Below are 24,841 nucleotides of genomic sequence, written 5' to 3'. Positions count from 1 at the left end.
CACACAGGGCAAACTCTATACACTAAGCCAACTAGCCAGGGCCAGTTTCATTTCTAATGCTTCTACTCTGACAATACGGCGTGACATCCTGTGTAGGTTTCTCTGCATCGTGTGTCCCTGCATGTCTGGGGTGGATTCTTACAAGTGGAATTCATAGTCCAGGAGCCTAACCACCACTGGGCATTCTGGGAACCAATGCCGCAAAAAGAGTTAAACTTGGATCTCCAAGTCCCCTGCACAGGGGCACCTTCCACAGGTTAGGCAGCTGGGGATTCCAAGGACAGCGTGCTGGCAGAGGGAGTTCGGGTGCTGTGGTGCGTGAGGCCCGGGGCCACCACTATGCCTGCTCCAGGCACGGATGAAACGAAAGCGGGGCCCAGGTCAGAGGGGTCCCCCACTCCTCCTGTCCCTTTCCCAGCCCCACCATCCTCTCACCACCCAGGACGCACGCTCACACTGCGTCTGGCCCTCCACCCCACCGCAGGTCTTCCTTGGAGCTGCCAGGGTCCTGCCCTCCCTCTAGATCCTGGGAATGAGGAGCCAGCCCCATCCTGAGCTCCCACACCTGTGTGGGGGGCACCTCCCTCTGAGGAGGTGCCAGGTTACCTCACGTCCTAGCCTGTCCTCAGACTGTTTCCCTAGCTGTTAGTGTGGCCTTGTCATTTTTTTCAGCCAACAAACCCTGAGCCCCAAGCAAGGCCATGACCCCCTAGAGCTTCTAGGACCAGTGCCCACAGATGCCTTCCTGTACCCATTTGCTTCATAGAGCTAAACTGGTGCTCACACAACTGTCTTATTAGCTGACTGCCAAAGTGGTGGGCACTGGGAACGCCTCTGGAATCAGAGCAGCTGGTGAGGGTGGGCCTGGAGGTGGCCCTGGAGAGCAGAGGACTGAAGTAGCCAGGGTCTGGAACTGCTGATGGCAACAGTGAAGACCAGCTACTGTCAGCAGCAGGCCAGTGCTGTGCTCATGACGTGTGTTTCCTCTCATCCTGGGTGGGGGACGTTGTCCCCTTCTGCAGCTGAGGAAACTGACGGGTAGACAGGTGAAGAGCTGGCCCAGTTCCAACCTCAGTTTGCCTGTCTCCCCCTCCCCCTCGCTGCTCTCATGGCGCTGCCTCCCCTGGTCGACTGCTTGGCAAGCTGGGGGTCGCCAGTTGCGTCTTCGGCCCTTTGGCTGATGGCTCTGTTGTCATTCTAGGATTTCTGCCACGGGCAAGTGATGTGGCCGCCCCTCAGTGCCCTGCAGGTGAAGCTCGCTGAGCCTGGGCAGTCCTGCAAGCAGGTGTGTCAGGAGAACCAGCTCATCTGCGAGCCTTCTTTCTTCCAGCACCTGAACAAGGACAAGGACATGCTGAGGTGAGAGTGGGGTGGGGTGGGGCCCAGTCGGGCTGAGAGGGGAGCTGGTCCTCTCCAGGCCCCTGGGCTGCTGGGAAGGTGTGGGAGGGGCAGGTTGCAGCATGATCCCCACCCCCAGAGAAGGCCTGGGCGTTTTTATTGTTAGGTAGATGAAGTCACCTGGCATGCTGATATATGTAGAATTTGAAGGGGGTTGTATTTGCATAAATAGTATCATGCCTGTGCTTGGAGATTACAGAAGGTGTTAGACCTAGAACCGTGGGAGCAGACCAGCACAGAACACAGGCCAGGTCCCCTGGTGGCCCCCAGTAGAGTCTGAGCAGTGCAGGTGGCTGGTGACAGTCTTGCACCCTAGAGTCAGAAAGGAATGAGAAATATGGCAAGGAACTGGCACAGAACCGCCTACAGCAAAGCCCACTGCCACCATCTCCTGCAGTCCCCATCCCCTTTGGCCCTTTGTTCCAGCAGCTCTGGAATGGGGCACCCTGCAGGGCTCGAGCAGGCCACCTGCTGGTCCCTAGGCGGGAGGCAGGTGCAGCACAGGGTGGGGCCCGCTGTGCTGTGTGCACTTTTGCCCTGAGCCTGCAGTGCTCATACTGGTGCCGATTGCTGCCCTGTGTGCCCATCGCTGCCTGTGTGCCTGCCCTGTGTGCCCATCACTCCCTGTGTGCCCATCACTCCCTGTGTGCCCATCGCTGCCCTGTGTGCCCATCGCTCCGTGTGCCCATCGCTCCTGTGTGCCCATCGCTCCTGTGTGCCCATCGCTGCCCTGTGTGCCCATCACTCCCTGTGTGCCCATCACTCCCTGTGTGCCCATCGCTGCCCTGTGTGCCCATCGCTCCTGTGTGCCCATCGCTCCCTGTGTGCCCATCGCTCCCTGTGTGCCCATCGCTCCTGTGTGCCCATCACTGCCCTGTGTGCCCATCGCCCATCGCTGCCCTGTGTGCCCATTGCTCCCTGTGTGCCCATCGCTGCCCTGTGTGCCCATCACTGCCCTGTGTGCCCATCACTCCCTGTGTGCCCATCGCTGCCCTGTGTGCCCATCGCTCCCTGTGTGCCCATCGCTGCCCTGTGTGCCCATCGCTCCTGTGTGCCCATCGCTGCCGTGTGCCCATCGCTGCCCTGTGCCCGTCGCTCCCTGTGTGCCCGTCGCTGCCCTGTGTGCCCGTCGCTCCCTGTGTGCCCGTCGCTCCCTGTGTGCCCGTCGCTGCCCTGTGTGCCCGTCGCTCCCTGTGTGCCCGTCGCTGCCTGTGTGCCCGTCGCTCCCTGTGTGTCTGTCGCTGCCTGTGTGTCAGCAGTTGGGGTCTGTCATTTGCAGTTCCCAAATTTCCATGTGAGGTTTCTTCTGACCTCTGACTCATGACCCGTCAGTGCTGCCTCCCCCACTTTTATCACAGCCTACCACATAGGAGCCACACAGTGCTTAACTACTTAGCACCACACACTCACACACACTCCTTAATAGCTCTAATTAAGTGTTTTCCCCTAAAAAAGAGATTTGCTATCCCACCACCCTAGATCTCGGGTAGAGCAATGGTCCTGTCCAGTCTGGAAGAGGGTGTGTAAAGATGGGTGGGCTCGGCTCGCGGCGTGCCTGTCCCCCATTCCGGCTGCATGCCCTGTTGGCGAGGGCGGTTATCTGCACGGTGGTCTGAGCTGGCCCGGTCCCGCCTGTGCGTCTTATAATCCTCACGTGTGGCATGAAACCCTTTTTAGAAAGCGCACATGGCCTCCAGCCGCTCACTCACTGAGGAGGGACGTGGGAGGTGGTGATTTTCCTGCGAAGACCAGGGTCAGAGGCCGCCTTCATTCACCAGCAACCCAAACGCCAGGCAGGACGGGGTGGTGCCCTGCTCCGCAGCTGGTGACATTGAGGGGAGGGGGTGGTGCTCGAGAAAAGCCTATAAGGGGCTGGAAGCCGTGTCCTGGATTACAGGGTTCCGGCAGCTTCTGCAGTGAGCACCCCAGGTCTGTCTGTGTAGGGGAGTATGGGCTCGCTGGGGCAGGCTAGGGACTGTACATGCAGAGCCGTCTCTAGGCCCCGCCCCAGTCCCCATGTCTGGAGGAGGGGCCGTGATCAGGACCCCAGACCACAGGCCTGTCTGGGTCACAGGTCTAGGTCCAGTGAGGGGTCAGGAAGGGGAGCTAGTGGACCAGTTTCCTCTGTTCCCTCAACTTTCTCACCTGTGAAATGGGGGCATGCTGGGTGATGGGAGTGCTGACTTAAGAGAGTTCTGGGCAGTGGAGCAGGCCCAAGGTCACTGGGACAAGACGGAAAAGCCAGGCTCCGTGCCATGGGATTGCCTGACCGTCCCCCCCCCCCATTGTGGACACCCAGGTTTTCTTCCCAGGAGATTGCAGGGAATGCTAAATTTGCATTTGGGCAGTAAGGCTGCCCAAAATTAATTCTGTGAATATGAGAGCCCTGTTGAATACACTGTCCCTGCATCTTTAAATACTGATCGTGGGAAGGGGGCTCCTCAGCAGTCAGGAGGCAGTCCTGGCCATCCACACTGGCCAGTGAGCAGCTCCTATAAGCCAGGGCACATGTCCAACTCGGGGGCCTGGACGGTGACAAGACTTGAGCCCTCTGGAGCGCCCCATGCTGCCGTCTTGACTCAGGGAACTAGGCAGCTGGTCTCTGAGCTCCTGTTCCTGTGGAACGTGGTGTTTCTAAACTGTGAGGTCTCCACTGTGAGCTCCTTGGTGCCTGAGGAGAAGGGAGGTGGCCCTGAGTCTGTGGTCTAAAGGGAATTTGGGGCACTTGGCTGACGCAGGGTGGAGATTAGCAGGAGGGGGAGGAAAGGAAGTCCAGGACAGGGAAGGCGGAAGGAGCAAGGACAGCCTCCAGTCCTTCGCCTTGTGTGTCTGTGTGTCAGGAGGGATGGGCAGCTTCTGTCCTCTCGGGAAGTCAAGCGCTCATGGGGAGGCAGGCCTTTGCCCTTTATTCTTCAAGAGCTATAAAATGTAAAGCCCTGCTCCCCTCCTGTGGAAGAAGCTATAGACCAGCTGGACAGGTGGCACTGCGGAGAGGTAGCTGCAGACGGCAGGGGCCTCGGAGCGGCCTGAGAGTGGGCGTGAACGAGTGAGCAGCAGGACTGCCGGCCGTCTGGTCTGGGTGCTCGTCAGGGACTGGGGGAGCCACCTCGCTTCCCTGATGACTTCCGCTCACTAGTGAAGCAGGAATTGTGCAGCGGCCTCCTGACCAGCTGGGGCTATGGACCGGGGTCTGCACACCGAGAGAAGGGAGAGCTCCCGGGGCCGGCAGGCTGGTGGCCGCCAACAGTGCCCAGGGCTGTGTGTGCCACGGCACGGGGTCAGGCGCCCCTCCGGACGGCTGCCTCGTGGCGCGTCACCTGTGGTCTGGGAGCAGATGCTGTTGGGGCACTTTGGGGTAGTCTTTTTTTTTGCGGGGAGGGGAGTCAAAAGTTATAGACAGAGTTTATTTTACTATGCAGGAGGTCATAGCCCTAACCCCTGCATTGTTCAGGCATCAACTGTACCACAAACTACGTGGCTTAAAACAACAAAACGTAATCATTTCGCCGTTCTGGATGCTAGAAGTACTTTGGGGTGGTCTCGAGATGCCATCTCCGGGAAGGCTGCTTCCTCCGTGACCTCGGCGGAGAGGTCACCCCAAGGCTGGGCCTGGGGGCTCCGCCAGGTGACGGGGCAGGAGCACGAGGGTTTCTCCATGGCTTCTGACGATTACACCCTGCTGTGGGGTCTGAGAGGAGATGTAGACATTTCCATGTTCCTGCTTAGCCTGGTACCAGGCAGATGACTTGACGTTAGACATAGCAGCTGCTACGTTTCACCTAAATAAGTAAATAGTGAAAGTATAGCTATTTTCCAAGGCCACGTCCCATATGGAAAATTTAATGCACAGTGAGCTCTGGAGACCCCTTTCTGTGGGCTAGCCAATAGGGGATCCTGTGCAGGACTTGGAAGCCCCAAGTCTCTGACTCATTTTCCTTCAGGAAATCCATAAAATCCCCACTTCCTGCCCTTTCCTGTATGGTCCATGACCTTAACCTTCTGGGCGCCTCCCATGTCCCAGCTGGCATGCCAAGACCAGGGGTGGTGGGGCATGTAGGGACGTCACGAAGCTCTCTGCTCACTGCAGGAGCCAGAGAAGAGGGAATGCTGCCCTCTGAGCCCCGGGAGCCAGGCTGCAGCTCCGGACCTCGGGTCCCCACCACAAGTACTGAGGACCTGGTTAACCTGGTGAGGGCTCACGCCCCTGTTAGTTGGCTGGAGGAGGACAAGGAGGGGCAGCAGCAATGGGCCCTGGGGGAGGGGTGGTGATGCTTTTCTCCCAATTCGGGAAGCTTTCAAGAGTCCGAGGTTCCCAGCCAGATCCCTGCCCTGTGAGCAAGAGTAGAGACCTGTGTGAGCCGAGGGAAGTGGAGGCGGCTGGCGGGTCACTTCGCAGTGCAGGACAAGGGAGGAAGGGGGCACAGCCCGTCCGGCGTCTGCCAGGGCAGGGTGATCCCGACGACAATGGGAATTGTCATCCCCATGTGCTGAGTACGACCCAGAGCTGGGCTCCGCTGGAAGTGCGCTCTCATCTCTGCACCCGCCGTGAGTTAGGGGTCCTGTACCCCAGCTCACAGGAGAGGCCCTGGAGCACAGGGAGGCTGTCACACGTCCTGGTTGCAGGCAAGGCCTGGGCTCCAGTCCAGGTCTGCCGGCCTGCCGATGCCTTCTCCTCTGACCTGTGCCACCTGGCTCGTGGGACACCAGACTGGACACCTGGTGAGGCCTCCTTGTTCTGGGGGTCAAGGTGGGTGTCACCAATGTATCCCAAGCCAGAGGAGAAGACAAATACCTCTTCTTTGAGACAAGAGGCCAGCAGTGTTGAGAACAGGAATATGTGGTTGTCCTCAGCCCCAGCCAGTGGTCCCAGCCCAAGAAAGTAGGGTCTCCAGTCACAGGCGATGCAGGTGCTAGAAGACTGTGCAGGAACACAGGCCTAAGGTCGGGCACATTCACACTGGGGCCCCACAGCCCTGAGGCCTCAGACGCTGACCTCCCACGGAGGGGTCCTGTTGCCATGGCTGCACAGATCCAGTGAATCCTGCCCCCAGGACAGCACCAGTCCCAGGAGGTCATCCGCTAGCTCTGCAGTGGAGGTGAAGGCCGTTAGCAGGAATCTTCATAAGCCATCAATAAAAACATAGTTTTTTAAAAAATATTTAAATAATACACAGCTTTGTCTCAATCTTACTCTGTATAAGTAACCATTAAGTCTTTAGTGTGTAGCCTGACTTTTAGACACACACAATCTCCCACGTACACACCTTCTAACACACTCTCGGTCAGACACTCACACGCACACACACACTCCACAGGTTGGCCACACTGTGCATCCCCTTCCGTTACTTCCTGCTCCAGCACAGCTCTCCGTCCTGGCACTGATGTCTACCTCGTTCTTTCTCAAGGGCTGCACAGAACTCTGAAAGCATGCATGTGCTGTCACTGATGTAACTAGTCCCCACATGGTATTTGGGTTATTTAGTTTTTCTCTCTTTCAGGCTTCCCTAAGCAGCCTGGAATACACATCCCCCCCACACATCCCAGCCCACACACCTTTCTTGAGCCTCCATCCCTCTTGGTGAAGATTTGTGGGATCAGGGTGGCTGCCATCTGGTATCTGCGGCAGGAGAACCAAACGTGCTCCCCACCCCTCAGCAGGTGGGCCGGAAGGAGCCAGTGACCGCAGTCCCTGCGTCTCTAACCTGTGTGCCTTTCTCTTCCTCTTCAGGTACGAGGTAATCTGCCAAAGCTCAGAGCTGGCCAAGGACATCCTGGTGCCCTCTTTCGACCCCAAGAGCAAGCACTGTGTGTTCCAGGCCGACCTCCTGCTGTTCAGCTGTGCAGGCGCCCACTCCAGGCACCAGAGGGTCTGCCCCTGCCGGGACTTCCTCAAAGGCCAGGTGGCTCTCTGTAAAGACTGTCTATAGTGGCCACTGGCTCGGCCCTGCACACCCCCTGCTGGGGAGAAAGTGGCTCCTGCCCCAACCTGGCAGAGCCAGGGGGCAGATGTCATTCAGGGACTCTCACCAGAGCCTGAACTTTTTGGTGGAAGGTCTCGATTTGGTATTGCTCCTACTGTGGTTAGAGCATCACAGAGGTGTTTTCACCAAAACAAAACGAGAGCAGACATCAGTCAGGCCGGGAGCCTGGCTTTGTTCCCTGGAGCAACATTGTTTCATCTTTCCGGGAAGGACTGTAGGGAGAACCTGCCCATATGACTGTTCCAGGGTGGAGAGCAAGTCTCAAGATTCATTTAAAATGAAACAAAACCAGAGGAGTAGAGCTGGTTGGAAAGGACTTTGTGCGGGAACATTCCTTAATCCATTAACTTATTTATTTGGGAGGGCGGGAGGGGAGTCAGGGGAGGGCAAAGAGGGACTGGTCACAGGTCTCGTTTCTGTTTTTCCAGTTTACCATCCACCTTTACTATAATCTTTTCCTGTCTGCTTTGGGTGGGCGCAGGAGGGACAGGGGCGCTGTGGCTGGTGGCACACTTGAGGGTGGCTGCAGGGACCTAGCTCCTCAAAGTGGATGGCGCCAGGACAAAAGGAAATCTTGTGAGTGTGCCAGGGGTGGCAGCGGCAGGACAGGTACCCCGGAGGTGGGGACAGCTCAGCCAGGGAAACAAGTGCAGGGCTGGGACACTGACACATGGTGACGTGCGGCCAGTCCCAAAACGTGGGACTGAAGAGGTCCTCCTGGACTTAGCCATGACATTCCCCCTGAAGAGGGGTGTCTTTGAGCTGGAACTGGGCAGGAGTGAGGCTGGCCCGTGTACCGGTGTCAAACTGGAGCCAGGCTCCAGATGGGTGGGCATAAGTTACCTTCCCGCAAATGTCTGATGTCACCCAAGTCCAGGGAGCAGGAGCAGGCTGAGATGAAAGGGACTGGCTGTCTTGGCCACTCACCTGTGGGGGTGGAGGCGGCTTTCACTCCAGGCACCAGCATTCTGAGGGGGGCAAGCCAGCAGCAGCTTGGCCCAGTCGGACTCATCAGGCCCACCCCTTTCTACCCCTGGAGTCCGTGCTCTGCCAGCACTGTTTCAGTGCTCTGGGTATAAGAGTGTGTCCTGTGAAGCCCTTGGCCTCTCCTGCTGGTCAGAGCCAGCCCCCCCCTCCCCGAGAATCCCCGTTCTGAGCTGCTGCGACCTGCCCGCCTGCAGGTAGTGCTGGTGCCGTGGTGGCCCCCGCAGCCCGGGCTCCCAGCCCCTGCCCCTCCCGGCTGCTGGCTCAGCCTCCAGCGGGGCAGGACAGCTGGCCAGGCTAGGGGCTGGGGAGCCCACCTGCAGGTAGTGCTGAGTGCCATAGTGGCCCCCGCAACCCGGGCTCCCAGCCCCTGCCCCTCCGGGCTGCTGGCTCAGCCTCCAGCGGGGCAGGACAGCTGGCCAAGCTAGAGGCGGGGCAGGCCTTCCCAGAAGTGAGCCTAAAGGAAGGCTTGTGTTTCATGAGGACCAGAGGGGGTTGTGGAGGTTTTAGGTATGGGAAGTTGGATTCCGCCTGCTTCTCAGCTCTGCCCTGGTGCATACATAATGCCAGATGCACAGCCAGCCACTTTGGAGACTCTGGCAGGCCTGACTCTCACATCCGATTCTGCAGGGTGGAGGGGAAGGCAGCCAGGTCTCCCCCAGGGGCCCCTGAACACATGTGCTAGGGAGAGCGCTGACAGGGAGGCCTGGGCCCACAAGGGCACAAGTCCAAGGAAACCTTGATAATAGGGTGTGAGTGCGTGAGTGTGGGTGTATGTGTGTGTTTAAGCTTTGCAAGGGCAGTTTCCTATGGTAGGGGGAGAAATAACTGCCTTCCGTACTGTTAGGAATGGCTTTTCCCCTCGAGCGGGCCTCCTGGCTGCACCCTAAATTGTGGGAATTGGCTTGAGCTCACAGGCCTGCAATTCCTGGGCCAGTGCTGCCCTCTCCTGGGCTCTTCCGGGAGCTTCCAATGGTGAGGATGTTGGTGCAGCATTCAACCAGCAGGGGGAGCCTGCGGGCTGAGACCAATTTCCCACACTCGGCAAGGTTTAACCCATTTTGCGGAGAGATTAAACAAGCACAGGAGGTCAGAAAAGCAAGGAAGTTAGAAAGCTACATTCTGTAGAAAGACACTGCCTGCCTTGTGTTCTAGGAGCTTCAAGGACTGTTTGCCAGCTGCCCGAGCTCAGGGCCCTCGGCAGCTTCCTGTTTCTCCTATGTCTGGACCCTCAGGTCAGACAGTCCAGCAGGGGCACTGCCCCCTCTTCAGGCCCCTCGTGCTTCTGCCAGTCCAGGATTGGCTGTCGAAGGCGGAGTTCCATGGGCGCATGGCTGCTCCTGAGCAAGCCAGCTCACACTCCAGTCACTGAAGGCATTATCCAGAGAGGTCGTGACACTGGACGCGCGTTGGTGTCGGCCACCGCGAACGTGGCCCACAGTGGGTTGGTGGTCCACAGCAGAAAACTTGGGAGGGGCTCCCCACTGGCCCTGTGCAGAAAGAGCATGATTCCCGCCTCGCAGGGAGAAAGACGCCTCTCAGTGTGTGAGCCTTTGGTGATTTTTCTTAATAGAACCCTAAACCAACTTGTCACTGATGACACAGAAATCCGAAGCCAGGATCAGTGTCTTCCTGTGCTATGAGCGTATCTTGCTCAGTCTGTAAGTTTTTGTACATTTTTTCCTAAGTGAAATATGCCTCATCCCCACTGTGATCTTCAGTTCTTAAAAAACTTGAGGGAACACACTAATGTAATTTATTAAGAGAGAAAGTTTCCTTTGACATGTAAACATTTTCAGGAGTGAAAGCTCTTCAAAGGCGAAACACTTCTTTTAATGCCAGTAAACACCTCATTTCTTTCATGTATGTCATTTGATTTGCACATGTATAAATGGAGAGGGTTTTGTTTTGTATTTTTGCTTAGGTTGGATTTTTGTCGCTGATTCTAGTTTGCTTTGTGTATTTGCTGTACGATTGGGAATATTGAGTCTGTTTCTTTGATATTTATTGTTTCTCAGACGTGCCTTTCACTTTTCTTTGGGGTTGGTGTTTGGAATCTGGGTGCTGTTGAGAAAAGAGCACAGACGTCCGGCTGGGAGATGACCTGTCCTTGCACCACTGTGGACGCTCAGGCCGGGCCCCAGGAATGCCTGTCGAGCCCCCTAGGCCACCACGTGTATGCTCAAACGCTCCCGTGCTGTGCTGAGAACCCCAAGGTCAGTGCTGGCGTGCCCCAGAGCAGCCCACACCTTCCCAGGCTGCTCGGTCAGGTGGCTGGGCCTGGGGACTGCCGGCTGCCGATGTGCCCGTGGCCTCAGCTCCCTGCCACCAGTCAGTTGGTGAGGTGTGGCCAGGGCAGATGACCAGCCCTAGCTAAGGGGTTGCACTAAAGGGCGCAGTACCCATAGAGCTCCTTAGTGGCACTGCCCCTAAACACTAAACACTTTGGTCAACACCCTGAAGGGAAGAACATGCATGCCTCTTCATTTCCTTAGTGAACACAGGCTTTACTAAAAGTGACTCCTCGGTTTCGTTTGGGAAGAGAAGCCCAGGGCATCTCACTGGCAGTGGAAGCATGCATGTGACAGGTTGGCGGAAACCGTGCTGTTTGTAGGTGGGCTTGTGTTGTTCAGACCAGACCGAGGCAACCCACCCCACTTCTCCAAGGTGGTTCAGCTGAATTGTGTACCTAACTGGGACACTACCACCCTCTTCCACCCCACCCCCCAATTCTTGATTTAAAAGAAAAAATCTATTTTGTTAATGACAGGCTCTGTTGTATGTGTTACTATTCCAAGCCTGGATTGTTTTATTTACTTAAGAACACTTTAATTTTCACATTGGCTTCATTCTAATCACATCCTTCCCTACAGGACTGCCAAGCACCTTCCTGTGAGGAGATGGTCGTAAACAGATCAAACTTCTTTAGAAAGGTGGGAATGCCCTAGAGCTGAGGGTGACTTCCTTTCATCCTTGTTGACTTAAAAAAAAAAAGAAGTGGAAAACCAAGTTTTTATAGCAAAAGGCCAAATTAGTTGTATAGTCTCAGACGCAGAAAAAAAAAATTACCCTAGCTTTCTTAGCACTTAGGGTTTTTGTGAGGATTCAGTGTTTAGCAGTGTCTGGCACATAGTAAGCCCTAGTAAATGTTAAATATTGTTGTTGTTATTAGCATTTCACAAAACTTGAGAAATAAAGAGCTAAGCTCACTCCCTGATTCCAAAGTAACACCTACATAAAACTAGGACTCTGGGTTGATGGAGTTTTGCAGGATTTGCTGCTTAGTGCGTCCACGTCTAGTGCTCCCCCTGCTGGTTAGAGCGCTCTGTATCCCTGAATGCGCTGACTGATTTGAAAATATGCCCGACTTCAGCCCCAGAAGAAACGAGGCTGCAAGAATCTGTACACGGGAGATGACAAGGGTGGTCTTTGTCCCCTTGTGGTACCTCACCCCATTGATGTCTCCTGGACCATTCCAAAATTTTTCCTTGTGGAATTTTTTGAGCTAGAAATTAAGGTGAATTTTTCCTCATTTACTGCATCCCTTAAAAGTTCACTGTATTTCCCTGAAATGCAGTAAGAGAGGCTTTCTGTGTTTAAGGGGAAGGAAATGACCAATTGAACTTATTCATTCCCCAGGAAGTCATTTGCTGTCCCCTGCTGGCCAGGTGGCTCCTCCGTAGTCCAGTCCACAGGGGTCAGACTCCTGGGCTAGTTAGCTATCATGTTTGCATGGGCTCCAATCTCAGAGAAGACACGTTCTCCTCCGGCCGCTTCGGCTGGTCTGGGGACCCCGAGACTACCCACCGTCCTGGTGGGGCCATGGGGGGTGGGGGAGGCTCTTCAGAACCATTCCCAGAGGCTGCTTATGGTTCAATGATTTTTTTTCCCCAAATCACCTCAATATCAGTTCACTTTTTGATTTGTTGCGATTTTAGCCTAACTCCCTGACAGATTTAGAGCCGTCTCCTCTCCTGTCTTGGTCCTCTTCTGGGCAGACGGAACTTGAGGAACATGGAGGTGTGTGCTGGTGTCCCGTGTCTTTAAGTTCATCTGTTCTCTCTCCAGCTGAGTCAGCAGTCTTAGACTTCTGTGGGTGTAAGCTTGGAATTTGCCTCCTTCAAAGAACCCTTCTCACTGTCCCTGATTTTGTGGAGCCTTAAGATTGTCTCCCCCACCCCCACGCAGCTGATGGGGGCATCAGGGGCAGGCGTGTCTGGGGGGGAGGGGGGAGGGGACTCAGGGTGCAGAGAGCATCGCCACGCCCGGGGCCTGACAGCCTGGCTGGGACAGCGGGCGGGACCTGCGCAGTCTGCCGCCTCTCGGAAGGGGAGATGGAGCACATGGGAAGCATTCTGCTCCCTGTCCTGCCCTGGTGTTAACAGGGCAATAGCAGAACAATTGATGCCAAAGGAGATGGTGATGTCTTTTCTACTGTAGTTGCCATCACGACCTTGATGTCTTTAAGCTAATGACCGTCTGCATCTGTGTCTTCAAACAGCTCCCGGGTTTGCTCTGGGGTTAATTCGTGCAGGTTTCTGCAAATGGCGTGTTGCTGTCCAAACGTACTGTACCGGCATAGAGGACACTGCTTTGTTTTCCTGTTGTAGACAAAACTAGGGAGAACTTTATTTTTCAATAAACTTTTTCTTGTGTGACAGGTGGGAGTGCTCTCTGGGGGGCGAGGTGGGCGCAGGGTCCCCTGCATCCCCCAACACGGGTGTCCACTCGCTGCATTCCCTGTCGCAGACAGTGCTGGGAGGCGGAGAGGAAGGTGCTGACGGAGAAGAGGAGCTGGTCTCACTGCGAGCAGGCTCTCCCCACCCCTCGTCCACCAATGCCCACGTCAGAGCATCACCTGGGACGGAGTGTATTAGAAAGTGGGATGGGGAGGCTCTTTTTTTGAGATTACAATACTACATCAGATGTTTAAAAATCTTTAAAAACTGTCCTAACAAGGCCGAGGGCTTATTAGACCTGGAGTCCTATTTCCCCGGGCTCACTAGAGAACTTTCTGCCCCAGGGCTCAGTGGCCCGAGCTCCCAGTTAGTCCTGCATCCTGGAAACGGAGGAGGACACTCCCTGGCTGCCTCCCTGGCTGCGGGCGGGTGTGCCCGCAGAGCTGGAGGAAGGCACTCAGCCCTCCTCGGCACAGCCTCCGGCTCTGCCCAGAACAGACAGCACACAACACATGGACGCAGCATGACTGGTGTATACCAGCCCCAAAACGGTGCCAAGAAAAATGTGAGGGTATAAGTTTAGGGGAGGCTGAGGCTACATTCCAGCTTCCCTCCTGGAGCCTTCCCGCTGTGTATAAGTACATAGGAACCCCACAGAAAAGAAACCTGTTGAATCTTGCACTTCCCAGATCTGGGTGAACCGTCGACCTTCCTTCCGTGTGACATGTTGCCCTCCTACAGAGCACTCCTCACAGTGCTGTTGGAGGAAGCCAGCCGACAGCAGCTGACTGAACCAAGGTCAGCGACCTCTTAGCCCAAACCACCTTCCCTTAACCAGCCTGAAACCGCGAGGGCGGCGGGGCACGGGAGGTGGGCGTGCGCTCTGGGGAACAGCTGCCCCTGGGTCCAGGCCGAGGTCAGCTCCAAGGGCCCTGGGCAGCAAGCACCACATGAATGCACGGCCACGCCCCTCACCTGAGCGGTGGGCCTGCCCCACGGGCCACCGAGCCCGTCACAACAGTCCCCGGGGTCTCCACTCACACTCCACAGGAACGAGCAGCGCCGGCACCACCCTTCAGCCACAACGCAAGCCTGCCCGCGACGGTGACAACCCGCAAAGAATCTCGTACCATACCAAACAGGTCAAGGTCTTTACTGGTCAGACACTGTTGCCTGGACAAGCAACAGTGCTAGAGGTACAGACTGTTGTGTGCTGGGGAACATTTTTACAGAATCCATACCTAACGTTACATAAACCGAAGACGTCTTGCTCCTTACAGAGGGATCTGCGATCTGTCAGACTGTAATGTACGTTACCACTTAACACAGCATATAGATATATGCACATATGGCTAGATTATATCATTATTTATTACAAATCAACTAGTTTCACATCTGTCAAAAAAGGATCCTGACTTTACATGTATGTTCTGATTCTGAATGTACAAGAAAGGGTCATGTGCTTAGTTTGTCCATGCAAAGCTCATACATATACCACTAAGTACTTTAAAAATAGAATGGTCTCCTTTGGAACAAATCTGTTTAGATTTAGGATTAGTAAAACAGTATGAAACTAATGAAATATGTTGGTAGAAATTAGGAAGTGCTATATACTGATGGTCCTGGGTATGTAAAGGGGTGAGGGACAAAAGGGGACATCCGGTCTTCCTTTAAATTCTGCCAGGTGATAGACTGGGAGCCCGAGGTGGCTGGAGCCACTCAGAGCCCAGAGGAGGAGGGGCTGGTCAGCTGCCGTCTATTTCAGGCCTGGAGCACCACAGAACCTTCTGCCACGCAGAGATCTTATCCTATCCACAAGAACCCTTTTACTCCAGAAAATAGACAGGGTCAGTCCCCACTGGAAATGGGGAAACCAGTCTTCCCTCCTGTGCACACTGTCTGAATGGGGGGGGGGGGCAGACCAGCCCACTGGGCAGACCTTGTTTCCGTGAACACAAACTTTCCAAATGAGAAGCTGGATGTTCAAACATTGGCACCATCTGCCTGCAGAAGCCTCTCGTCCTGACAGTCTTCATGCGGATGCAGAGCTGGTGGCTGCGGCCCCTTCACTCAAACATCTCGTAGTGACGCGTCTGCCGCACGCGGGGCACCATGTCGATGAGGAGTCTGCAGAGGAGACAGACGGGTCACCCACACAGACCCTCCGGGCCCTGGGGTTCAGCACTTAGGGAAGCAGATGAGAGGAGAGTTTTAAAAATATAATTCACATACTGCAAAATTCAGCCTTTTTAAGGTGGTTTTTAAAATGTGCACAGATTGTCCAACCAGAACACTGTCCTCACACCAGGAACTCACTGGTGTCGCTTCCTTTCCCCTCCCAGCTGCCCACCAACCACTAATATATTTTCCCCGATTAAGAAAACATTTCATTTTAAAAAGTGGACATGTACACAATTTTTTTTACAATTCAGCTAATTGTTTAAAGTATAAAATGTAATGTTTGTTTTGTTTGTTCGTATATTTTAGTTTTAGGTACAACTATAAGGGAAATCATATGGTGTCTGTCTTTCTCTGCCTGACCTGTCTCGCTTAGCATAACTTCCTCTAGATTCATCCATGTGGTGGCAAATGGCAAGATTTCGTTACTGTTTCTGTGGCTGAGTAGTATAACATTGTACCTATGAACCACACCTTTTTTTCATGTTTATTTTACTGATTTTTAGAGAGAGAGGAAGGGAGAGGGAGAGAGGAGGGGAGAGGGAGTGAGAGACAGGAACGCTCATCTATTACAGCGTGTGGCCGACTGGGGACCAAACCAGCACCCTCTCTGCTTTGGGATGAAGCTAAGTAACCGAGCTAGCTACCCGGCCACAGCGAGCTGCACCTTCTTTATCCATTCATCTATCCATGGGTACTTAGGCTGTCTCAGTATCTTGGATATTGTAACTAATGTTGCATGTATCTTCAAGTTAGTGTTTTGGATTTCTTTGAACAGATACCCAGAAGTGGGGTTGCTGGGTACAATAGTAGTTCTATTTTTAATTTTTCCAAGGAACAACCTCCATACTGTTTTCCACAGTGGCTGCACCAATCTACAGTCCCAACAGTGTACAGCATTCTCTTTTTTTCCATTTCCCTGCTAACGCACGTGAGATTTACTGACAATAACCATTTTAACAGGTGTAAGGCGATACCTCATTGTGGCTTTAATTTGCATCTCTCTGATGATTAGTGACATTGAGCATCTTTTCATATGTCAAGTTAGCCATCTATATAGTTCCTCACTGGAGAAGCTGTCCATTCAGGTCCTCTGCCCATTTTTTGTTCGGATTGTTAGGGTTTGTTTTGTTTTGTTTTGTTTTGTTTTGGTGTTAGGTTGTATGATTTCTCTATATATCTTGAAAACTGACCCCTTATGGGATGTATCATTAGTGCATCTCTCTTCCCATTCAGTAGGTTCTCTTGGGTTGATGGTTTTCTTCACTGTGCAAACACTTCTAGTTTGATGTGGTCCCATTTGTTTATTTTTTCATTTCCTTGCCCCGGGAGACATATCCAGAAAAATATTACTAGGAGTAAGTCAAAGAGTTTACTGCCTATGATTCTTCTAGGAGTTTTATGGTTTTGAGCCATATATTTAATTTTTAATCTATTTTATTTTTGTATATGGTGTAAGAAAATGGTCTAGTTTCATTCTTTTGCATGTGTCTCTTTTGCAACACATTTTTTATTGAAGAGATTATCTTTACCCCCATTGGTACAGTCTTGCCTTCTTTGTCACAGAGGCGTAGATTTATCTCTGGGCTATCGTCCCATTCATCTATGTGTCCATTTTTAAGCCAGCACCATGCTGGGTAGTATGATGAACCTCCAACTTTGTTCTTCTTTCTCAAAATTACTTTGATTACTTTAAGTCTTTTGAAGTTCTATATAATTTTTTCTAGTTTGTGAAGAAATGCCATTAGTATTTTGATAGGGATGGCACTGACTCTGTAGATTGCTTGAGACAGTATGAACATTTTAACTATGTTAATTATCCCAGTCCATAAGCACAGGATAGCCTTCCATTTATTTGTATCTTCACTTTCTTTCTTCAGTATCTTATAGTTTTCTGAGTACAGGTATTTTACCTCCTCGGTTAAATTTATTCCTAAGTGTTCTTTTTGATGTCATTGTAAATATGATTATTTTCTTAATTTCTCTTGCTGACAGTTCATTATTGGTGTATAAAAGTGCAACTGATTTCTGAATATTAATTTTATATCCTGCTACATTCCTGAATTTATTTATTAGTTCTAATAGTTTTGGTGAAATCTTCAGGGTTCTCTCTATATAGTATCATGCCATTGGCAAATAATGACAGATTTACTTCTTGCTTTCCAATTTGAATGCCTTGTCTTTCTTTTTTTTGTCTGATATTGAATAACTGTGGTGAAAGTAGACATCCTTGTCTTGTTCCTAATCTTAAAGACAAAGATGTCAGCTTTTCACCATGGAGTATGATGTTTGCTGTGTGTTTGTCATATGTGGCCTTTATTGTGTTCAGGTGTGCTCTATTTCAACTTTGCTGAGAGGTTTTCTCACAAATGGGTGTTGGATTTTGTCAAATGCTTTTTCTTCATGTATTGATATGATCATATGATTTAAAATATTTTTATTGATTGATTTGAGAAACATTGATTTATTGTTCCACTCATTTATGCATTAATTGGTTGATTCCTGTATGTGCCCTGACCAGGGATCAAACTTGGAACCTTGACACATCGAGATGATGCCCTATCCAACTGAGCTATCCAGCCAGGGCAATCATATGATTTTACCCTTTATTTTGTTTATATATTATGTTAATTGATTTGCAGCTATTGAATCAACCTTGCATCCCAGAAATAAATCCCACTTGATTGTGGTGTATGAACTTTTTAATGTATTGCTAATATTTTGTTGGGGATTTTTGCGTCTATGTTCATCAGGGATATTGGCCTATAATTTTCAATTTTCTTTCTTTGTAGTGTCTTTGGTTTTTCTATCAGGTTAATGACTATCATAAAATTAGTTTGGGAGGGTCCACTCCTCTCCAAATTTTTGGGATAGTTTAAGAAGGGTAAGTGTTGACTCCTCTTTGAACGTTTGATAAAATTCACCTGTGAGCCCTGGCTGGCTAGCTCAGTTGGTTAGAGCACTGGAGCACAGAGGTGGCCAGTTTGATCCGCAGTCAGGGCCACACAGGAACAGATCGATGTTTCTGTCTCTCCCTCCCTTCTTCTCTCTCTGAAATCAATAAATTTTCTTTTAAATTTTACTTGTGATGCCATCTGGTCCAGGGTTTTTGTTTGTTGATTACAGTCTTTTGATTACTGATTCAGTCTCATTAGCAGTTACTGGTTTGTTCAGATTTTCTATTTCTTGTATTATTCTAGAAATTTATCCATTTCTTCCACGTAGTCCAGTGCGTTGACATAAAATTGTTTATAGTATTTTCTTATAATCTTTTGCACATCTGTGGTGTCACTTTTCTCTTTAATTACTGACTTTATTTATTCTGGCCCTCTCTCTTTTCTTGATGAGTCTGGCCAAAAGTATATCAATTTTATCTTTTCAAGGAATTAGCTATTGGTTTCATTGATTTTTATTTTATTTTCCACTCTGATCATTATTAGTTTCTTCCTTCTATTCACTTTAGCCTTTGTTCATTCATCTTTTTTTCTAATTCTTTCAGGTGGAAGGTTAGATTATTTGAGATTTTTTTTGTTTGCTTCTTGAGGTAAGCCTTTTTTTGCTATAAATGCTTTGGCTGCTTTGGCTGTGTCCCATAGATTATGGGTCATTGTGTTTTCATTTCTTTTTTTTTTTCTTTTAGTGAGAGGAGGAGAGATAGTGAGACAGACTCTCACATGCACCCCAACCAGGATCCACCCAGCAACCCCCCCCCCATCTGGGGCCAATGCGCCAATCAACCGAGATATTTTTAGCACCTGAGGCCAAGGCTCAGACCAACCAAGCTATCCTCAGTACCTGTGGCTCACACTCAAACCAATCGAACCACTGGCTGTGGGAGGGGAAGAGGGAGAGAAAGGGTACAGGGAGGGGAAGAGAAGCAGATAATCACTTCTCTTGGTGCCCTGACCAGGACTCGAACCCGGGATGTCCATAAGCTAGGCCAACACTGTTCACTCAGCCAAATGCCAGGGCCGTGTTTTCATTTTCAAGGTATCTTTTGGTTTCTTTCTTGATCTTATTGTTAACCCATTCATTATTTGGTAACATGTTATTTGGACTCCACATGTTTGTGTGGTTTTCAGTTTTCTTCTTGTAACTGATTTCTAGTTTCATACCATTGTGATTGGAGACGATGCTTGATATTCCAGTTATCTTAAATTTATTGAGATTTACTTTGTGGTCTAACGTGGTCTACCCTGGAAAATGTTTCATGAGCACTTGGAAAGAATGTAGAGTCTGCTGCTTTGGGATGAAATGGCCCTAAAAATATCAATTAAGTTCACCTGGTCTAATGTGTTATTTAAAGCCACTGTTTCCTTGTTGATTTTCTGTCTGGGTGATCCACTTGTTGAGGTCAATGAAGTGTTAAAGTTCTTTACCATGACGGTGTTAGTCAATCTCGCCCCGTGTGTCCGGTGTCGCCATCGTCTGGCCCCGTGTGTCCGGTGTCGCCGTCCGTCTGGCCCCGTGTGTCCGGTGTCGCCGTCCGTCTGGCCCCGTGTGTCCGGTGTCGCCCCGTGTGTCCGGTGTTACTGTCCATCTCGCCCTGTGTATCCGTCAGCACTTGCTTTACATATTTAGATGCTCCTACATTTGCTGCATAGACATTTACAAGATATATCCTCTCACTGGATCGATCCTTTTACAATTATGAAATGACCTTCTTTTTCTAGTTGTTACAGCTCTTATTTTAAAGTTCATTTTGTCTGATATAAGTATTGCTACCCCAGCTTTTTTTATTCCACTTGCTTGAAAATATCATTTCCATCCCTTTACTTTCAGTCTGTGTCTTCCAATGTGAAGTGGGTCTCTTGCAGGCAGCATATGTGTATGTCTTGTTTTTTACCCACTCAACCACCTGTGTCTTTTGATGGGAGATGTAGGCCATTTACATTTAAAGTAATTATTGATAGGTATGTGCTTATTGCCATTTTCTATTGTTTTCTGATTGTTTGTATAGTGCTTCCCTGTTCCTTGCTTGTTCTCTGCTCTCTTGCATGCTGATGACTTTCTATTGTGTTTGGATCCCTTTGTCTTTGTTTCTTCTACATCATGCATAGATCTGTGGTTTGTGGTTAACCATGTACATTATATATAGAAGGCTACGTTTATAGAATTCCATTTCAGGTTGATAGTCACTAAAGTTTGAGTGCATTCTAAAATCACTATAATCCTTACCCTCCCCCCCCCCCCCCCGTTTATGGTTTTGTGATTATATTTTACTTTTTGTGTGTATGTATGTATTCCTTGCAGTGATTTTCAACCTTTTTTTTTCATGGCACAAACACACACTAATTACTAAGGCCAGTGCCCCTGACTAAATACAACCATTTTCATCTCATGGCACAAATAAATTAGTTACTAAGGAAGAAGAGGTCAGGGCCCCTTTTTCTTTAGTAATTAGTTTATGAGTGCGTGAGAAACAAAGGTTGAAAATCAGGCTTAATGTATTGTTGTAATTACACATGATCTTCCTACTTTTGCCTTTTAACCTTAGAACTAGCTTTATAGTTGGTAGATCAACTATTTTTACTATTTCCTTTTGTCAGTGGGAATTTTTATCTTTCCTATATTTTCTTTTCATATATTTGATCTTTCTACTTAAAGAAGTCCCTTTAACATCTCTTGTAAGAGTGGTTTAGTAGTGATAACTTTAGCTTTTTTTTGGCTGGGAAACTCTTTATTTCTGCTTTGTTTCTAAAGGACATAACAGTAACCAGTGACCTTTGTGATAGATCTTTGCTTTTAATGACTTTTAATATTTTGTGCCCATCCCTACTGGCTTGCAGAATTTCTGTAGAGAAATCAGCTGACAGTCTGATGGAAGGTTCCTTGTAGGTAACTAACTGCTTTTCTCTTGCTATTTTTAAGATTCTCTCTTTGTCTTTAACTTTTGGCATTTTAATTGTGATGTATCTTGCTGTAAGCCTCTTTGAGTTCATCTTGTTTTGAACTCTGTGCTTCCTGGACTTATATGTCTATATCCTTGGCCAGATTAGGAAGTTTTCATTATTTCTTAAAAATAGGTTTTTAATCCTTTGCTCTCCCTCTGGTACCCCAGTAACACAAGTGTTATTTTTGATGTTATTCCTTAAACTATCCTCATTTTTCAGAAATTCTTTCTTTTTCCTATTCAAATTGGGTGTTTCCCACTACTTTGTCTTTCAGATTACTAATTCAGTCCTCTGTGTTTTGAACTCTGTATCCGATAGATTGCTTGTTTTCATTTTGTTTAGTTTTTTTTTTCTGGAGTTTTCTCCTTTCTTTTATTGGGGCATGTTTCTTTGTCCCCTCATTTTGGTTGCTGATCTATGTGTTAGGCATATCTGCTATTTCTCCCAGTCTTGGTAGAGGGGCCTTGTAATAGTAAGTATCTTGTGAGGGCTAGTGGCACAGTCTCCCTGGTCCTCTGAGTCTGATGCTCCAGGGCTGTCCCTGGATACACTGTCTGTACCCTCCTGTGTAGTTGAGCCTTGACTACCACTGGCACCTCAGTGGTGGGACTGGCCCCGAGGCTGGCTGGCTGTCCATGACTACAGCAGACAAGCTGTTGTGTGGGGCCAACCACAGCAGAGTCACTGTAGCAGGGCTCTGTAGCCAGCTGCATCTACCCTTCAGAACAGGCATTTGCAGGCTGGTTGGCGGATGCTCTGATAATGGTCTAAGGCTGGCCACGGGCATGCTGTTTCTGGAGCTTCTTAGGAGGGGCTCCTGTGCAGGCCAAAATTAAATGCCACTTGGCCTGGCTTGGGGCTACTTGGTGGAAGCTACAAAATCATTGGTCATTGGTTGCCACTGTGCTGGGCTTGTGACCATCTAGTTAAGCGTATGTTCTAAGCCAACACTGACCAAAGTTTATGTCACACTCAGGCCCAGTGATGGGAATTAATGCAAGTTGAGATCTACATCACTTGTGCCAGCATGCCAAAGCCTGCTGCTGCTCGATAGGGGTTTGTGTACCTTCTGAGAGATTTTAGGAAAGTCCACAGTGTGAGTCAAGCAGGCCACTGTGTGGAAGGCCCACCGGAAGCACCTGGGCTGCACACGGGGTTGAGCAGGGTGGGGTCTCAGGGTGTTACCAGGGGGTGGCAATGGTGTTAGCCAAGGACACGGAAAGCTCAGACTTAGTGCCACTCGTGCCTGCTGGCTGAGTGGGGGCAGCACTTACAAAGCAGCTACGCTGCTGCCCCTGCCACCCTGGGGGAGCTGCCCTGCCCCTCCCGCCCCGCGCTTGGTCCGAAGCTGGTCAGTCAGTTCCCCCTGGTCCCGGGCACCTTTTAAGCGGCTGCCCTTGTACTGGAGCCCAGAACAAATGAGTGAGTGAGCGAGGCCGTGCACAGGTCTCACAAGAGACTCCACAGTCCTGAGACTCCACAGTCCTCTGTTCCACTCAGAAACGTCCCCACTGTTTGTCACAGCCTATTTTATAGGGCTCCTAAGTCCCGCACCGGTGCCCCTTTGTGATGTAAAGCCATTCCTCCTGCCAAAGTCCTTGCCTCACTTCGGTGCCAGCCACAAGAACATCTGCCCCCTGGTGGGAGTTTCTTCAGTCACCTGACCTCACCCAAACTCAGGCGGGTCCCAGGTACAAAGTAGGACCATCAGGGGTGGAAACAGAACACGCTTGGCCACCAGGAGCGCCAAAAGGAAAAGAGGCACTTACTTGACCCCGTAGGCAAATATGGTAAGGCCGATGAGCACCCCTGTGCTGCCGTCCAGGTACCAGACGGCCGAGTTGTGCTTGAATACCTCTGCACTCAGAAGAATAGAGAAGCCCATCACGCCTCCCACAAGGGAGTTGAACCCTGGGAAAGAAGCAAAGAGAGGTTCACGGCAGTGCCAAACAAATTTTCTTAGCCACCAAGAAGCTACCCAAAGGCCAGGCTTGCCTCCACGTGCCAAATGTGTGCTGCCAGAATATTGCCCTAAAGCACTCTCACCAGTGACAGCCACCACTCACCTCCATGCCTTGTCAGGTCTGTTCAAATGTCACCAGAGACCTTGCTAGATAGAGCCGTCTGCCACCCCGTCGGTCCCCATCCCCTGCCAGGCACTGTGCCACTTGACATAGTCTGTCTGGTCACTGTCAGTCTCCCTCCCACACACCGATGTCCGGAGCCCAGGAAGATCAGGACAGAGCCAGGCACACAAAGACATTCAGATACTCGGTGGCTCAAGTCTGTTGAGTGTCTGCTTGGGCCCAGTGCCCAGCTGGGATCTTCTCAATCCTACAAAGTCTGATTATTATCCCATTTTACCGATGAGAGAATTACAGTTAAGCAGTGTAGGGTTAAATGGACTGAGCAATACTGTACAGATGGAGAGGAGCAGGAGCTAGGCTTTCACCCGGACCTACCTCCTTCCCCCCACAGTTTCTCTAAGTCTCCTCTAGGAAGAGAAGTGCAAAGTCAAGAATTAGGTACATGGTTGCAGAAATGTCAATCAAAACCGAACTGGAACTGACAGACACCGATCGTCTCTTTTCCCATGTCACACCTAGTTGGTCCCCACAACTTACATATCACACTTCCATTTTCTCTGTGAGTTTCCAAAGGCTACATAGGAAGGGAATGGCTTCGGGGCTCGTGCGGTCTTCTGTGGTACAAGCCACAGGCTCCTTTGCCTGCCTCGGTGTGATGGTGGCCGGAGAAGCTCTAGGTCCACACTGCCCTGGAGTCCCCTGGCAGCTGGTCCGCGCAGGGTCAGTAACCTCTGACCACGGGCCCTATTTCATTCCTAGGGAAACTCCACCTGTGCAAGTATGAAGCTTTTGCTGGATGCAAAACTGCAGGTTCAAGCAAGGAAAACTAAGACCTAACAACCTCATATGTGTTCACTGAGGACTGGACACCCAGGGGAGAGGTTCTAAAGAGAGAGCAGAGCGAGAGAGAGCGGGAGTAGAGAGAGAGCAGAGCGAGAGAGAGAGCAGAGCGAGAGAGAGAGAGCAGAGCGAGAGAGAGCAGAGAGAGAGAGAGCAGAGCGAGCGAGAGAGAGAGCAGAGCGAGAGCGAGAGAGAGCAGAGCGAGAGAGAGAGAGCGGGAGTAGAGAGAGAGCAGAGCGAGAGAGAGAGCAGAGAGAGAGAGCAGAGCGAGAGAGAGCAGAGCGAGAGAGAGAGAGAGAGCAGAGCGAGAGCGAGAGAGAGCAGAGCGAGAGAGAGAGAGCGGGAGTAGAGAGGATTGGAGCAAAGCCCGGGTAAGAGCCCTTCCCGGATCCAAGACAGGGACTTCACCAGGCCGCCCCTGCAACGGGAGCAGGATGAGCCTGACTGGGCCCTGTCCCGACATCTCCCTGGCTGTTGTAACCTTCTTCCCTCAGATATCTGTCACCTCCTTACTCCAGTTCTCAACTGGGGACTCGGCCTCGTACTCCCTAGAGCACACAGGTCTGCACAGGAATACCTCATCTCCCCACACCACGTCCGCCACGCAACGCGACAGCTGTCACCAGACTCAGAGGCTTCTCTAGTGACTGCTGTTCCTATGTAAGGCAAACTCCTTCACACCTGTTCACCAAAGGACTTTTTTCTTGAAATTCTTCTCCCTCTTCTGGAACATTCCCACTGGGATAAATCTTAGCTTCCCATCATCCACCTCAAACTCCCTCCAACCCTGCGCCACCCAC

At 50.9% G+C, this 24,841-nt stretch overlaps 2 protein-coding genes across 8 annotated transcripts in view; one reads left to right on the top strand and one right to left on the bottom strand.

Moving 5' to 3' along the window:
- The window catches only part of MGAT5 (alpha-1,6-mannosylglycoprotein 6-beta-N-acetylglucosaminyltransferase), a 384,044-nt gene extending 372,684 nt beyond the window's left edge, over positions 1-11,360 (top strand). For all 7 annotated transcript variants that reach the window (XM_066233788.1, XM_066233790.1, XM_066233787.1 and 4 more), the window contains 2 exons: positions 1,202-1,359; positions 7,127-11,360. In XM_066233788.1, coding sequence (XP_066089885.1) covers positions 1,202-1,359; positions 7,127-7,325 — 357 coding nt within the window. In that variant the 3' untranslated portion in view covers positions 7,326-11,360. The remainder of the gene's footprint in view (positions 1-1,201; positions 1,360-7,126) is intronic.
- A 2,829-nt stretch (positions 11,361-14,189) lies between these two features.
- TMEM163 (transmembrane protein 163) overlaps positions 14,190-24,841 on the bottom strand; it is a 278,370-nt gene continuing 267,718 nt past the window's right edge. Inside the window, exons 7-8 of the mRNA XM_066232892.1 lie at positions 22,884-23,025; positions 14,190-15,169 (exon numbers count right to left, since the gene is read on the bottom strand). Of these exons, the coding sequence (XP_066088989.1) occupies positions 15,109-15,169; positions 22,884-23,025 (203 nt within the window). The 3' untranslated portion in view covers positions 14,190-15,108. The remainder of the gene's footprint in view (positions 15,170-22,883; positions 23,026-24,841) is intronic.

The sequence above is a fragment of the Saccopteryx bilineata genome, chromosome 5 (assembly GCF_036850765.1).
Source record: "Saccopteryx bilineata isolate mSacBil1 chromosome 5, mSacBil1_pri_phased_curated, whole genome shotgun sequence".
Classification (NCBI taxonomy): Eukaryota; Metazoa; Chordata; class Mammalia; order Chiroptera; family Emballonuridae; genus Saccopteryx; species Saccopteryx bilineata.
This window is presented reverse-complemented; position numbering and strand designations above follow the sequence as displayed.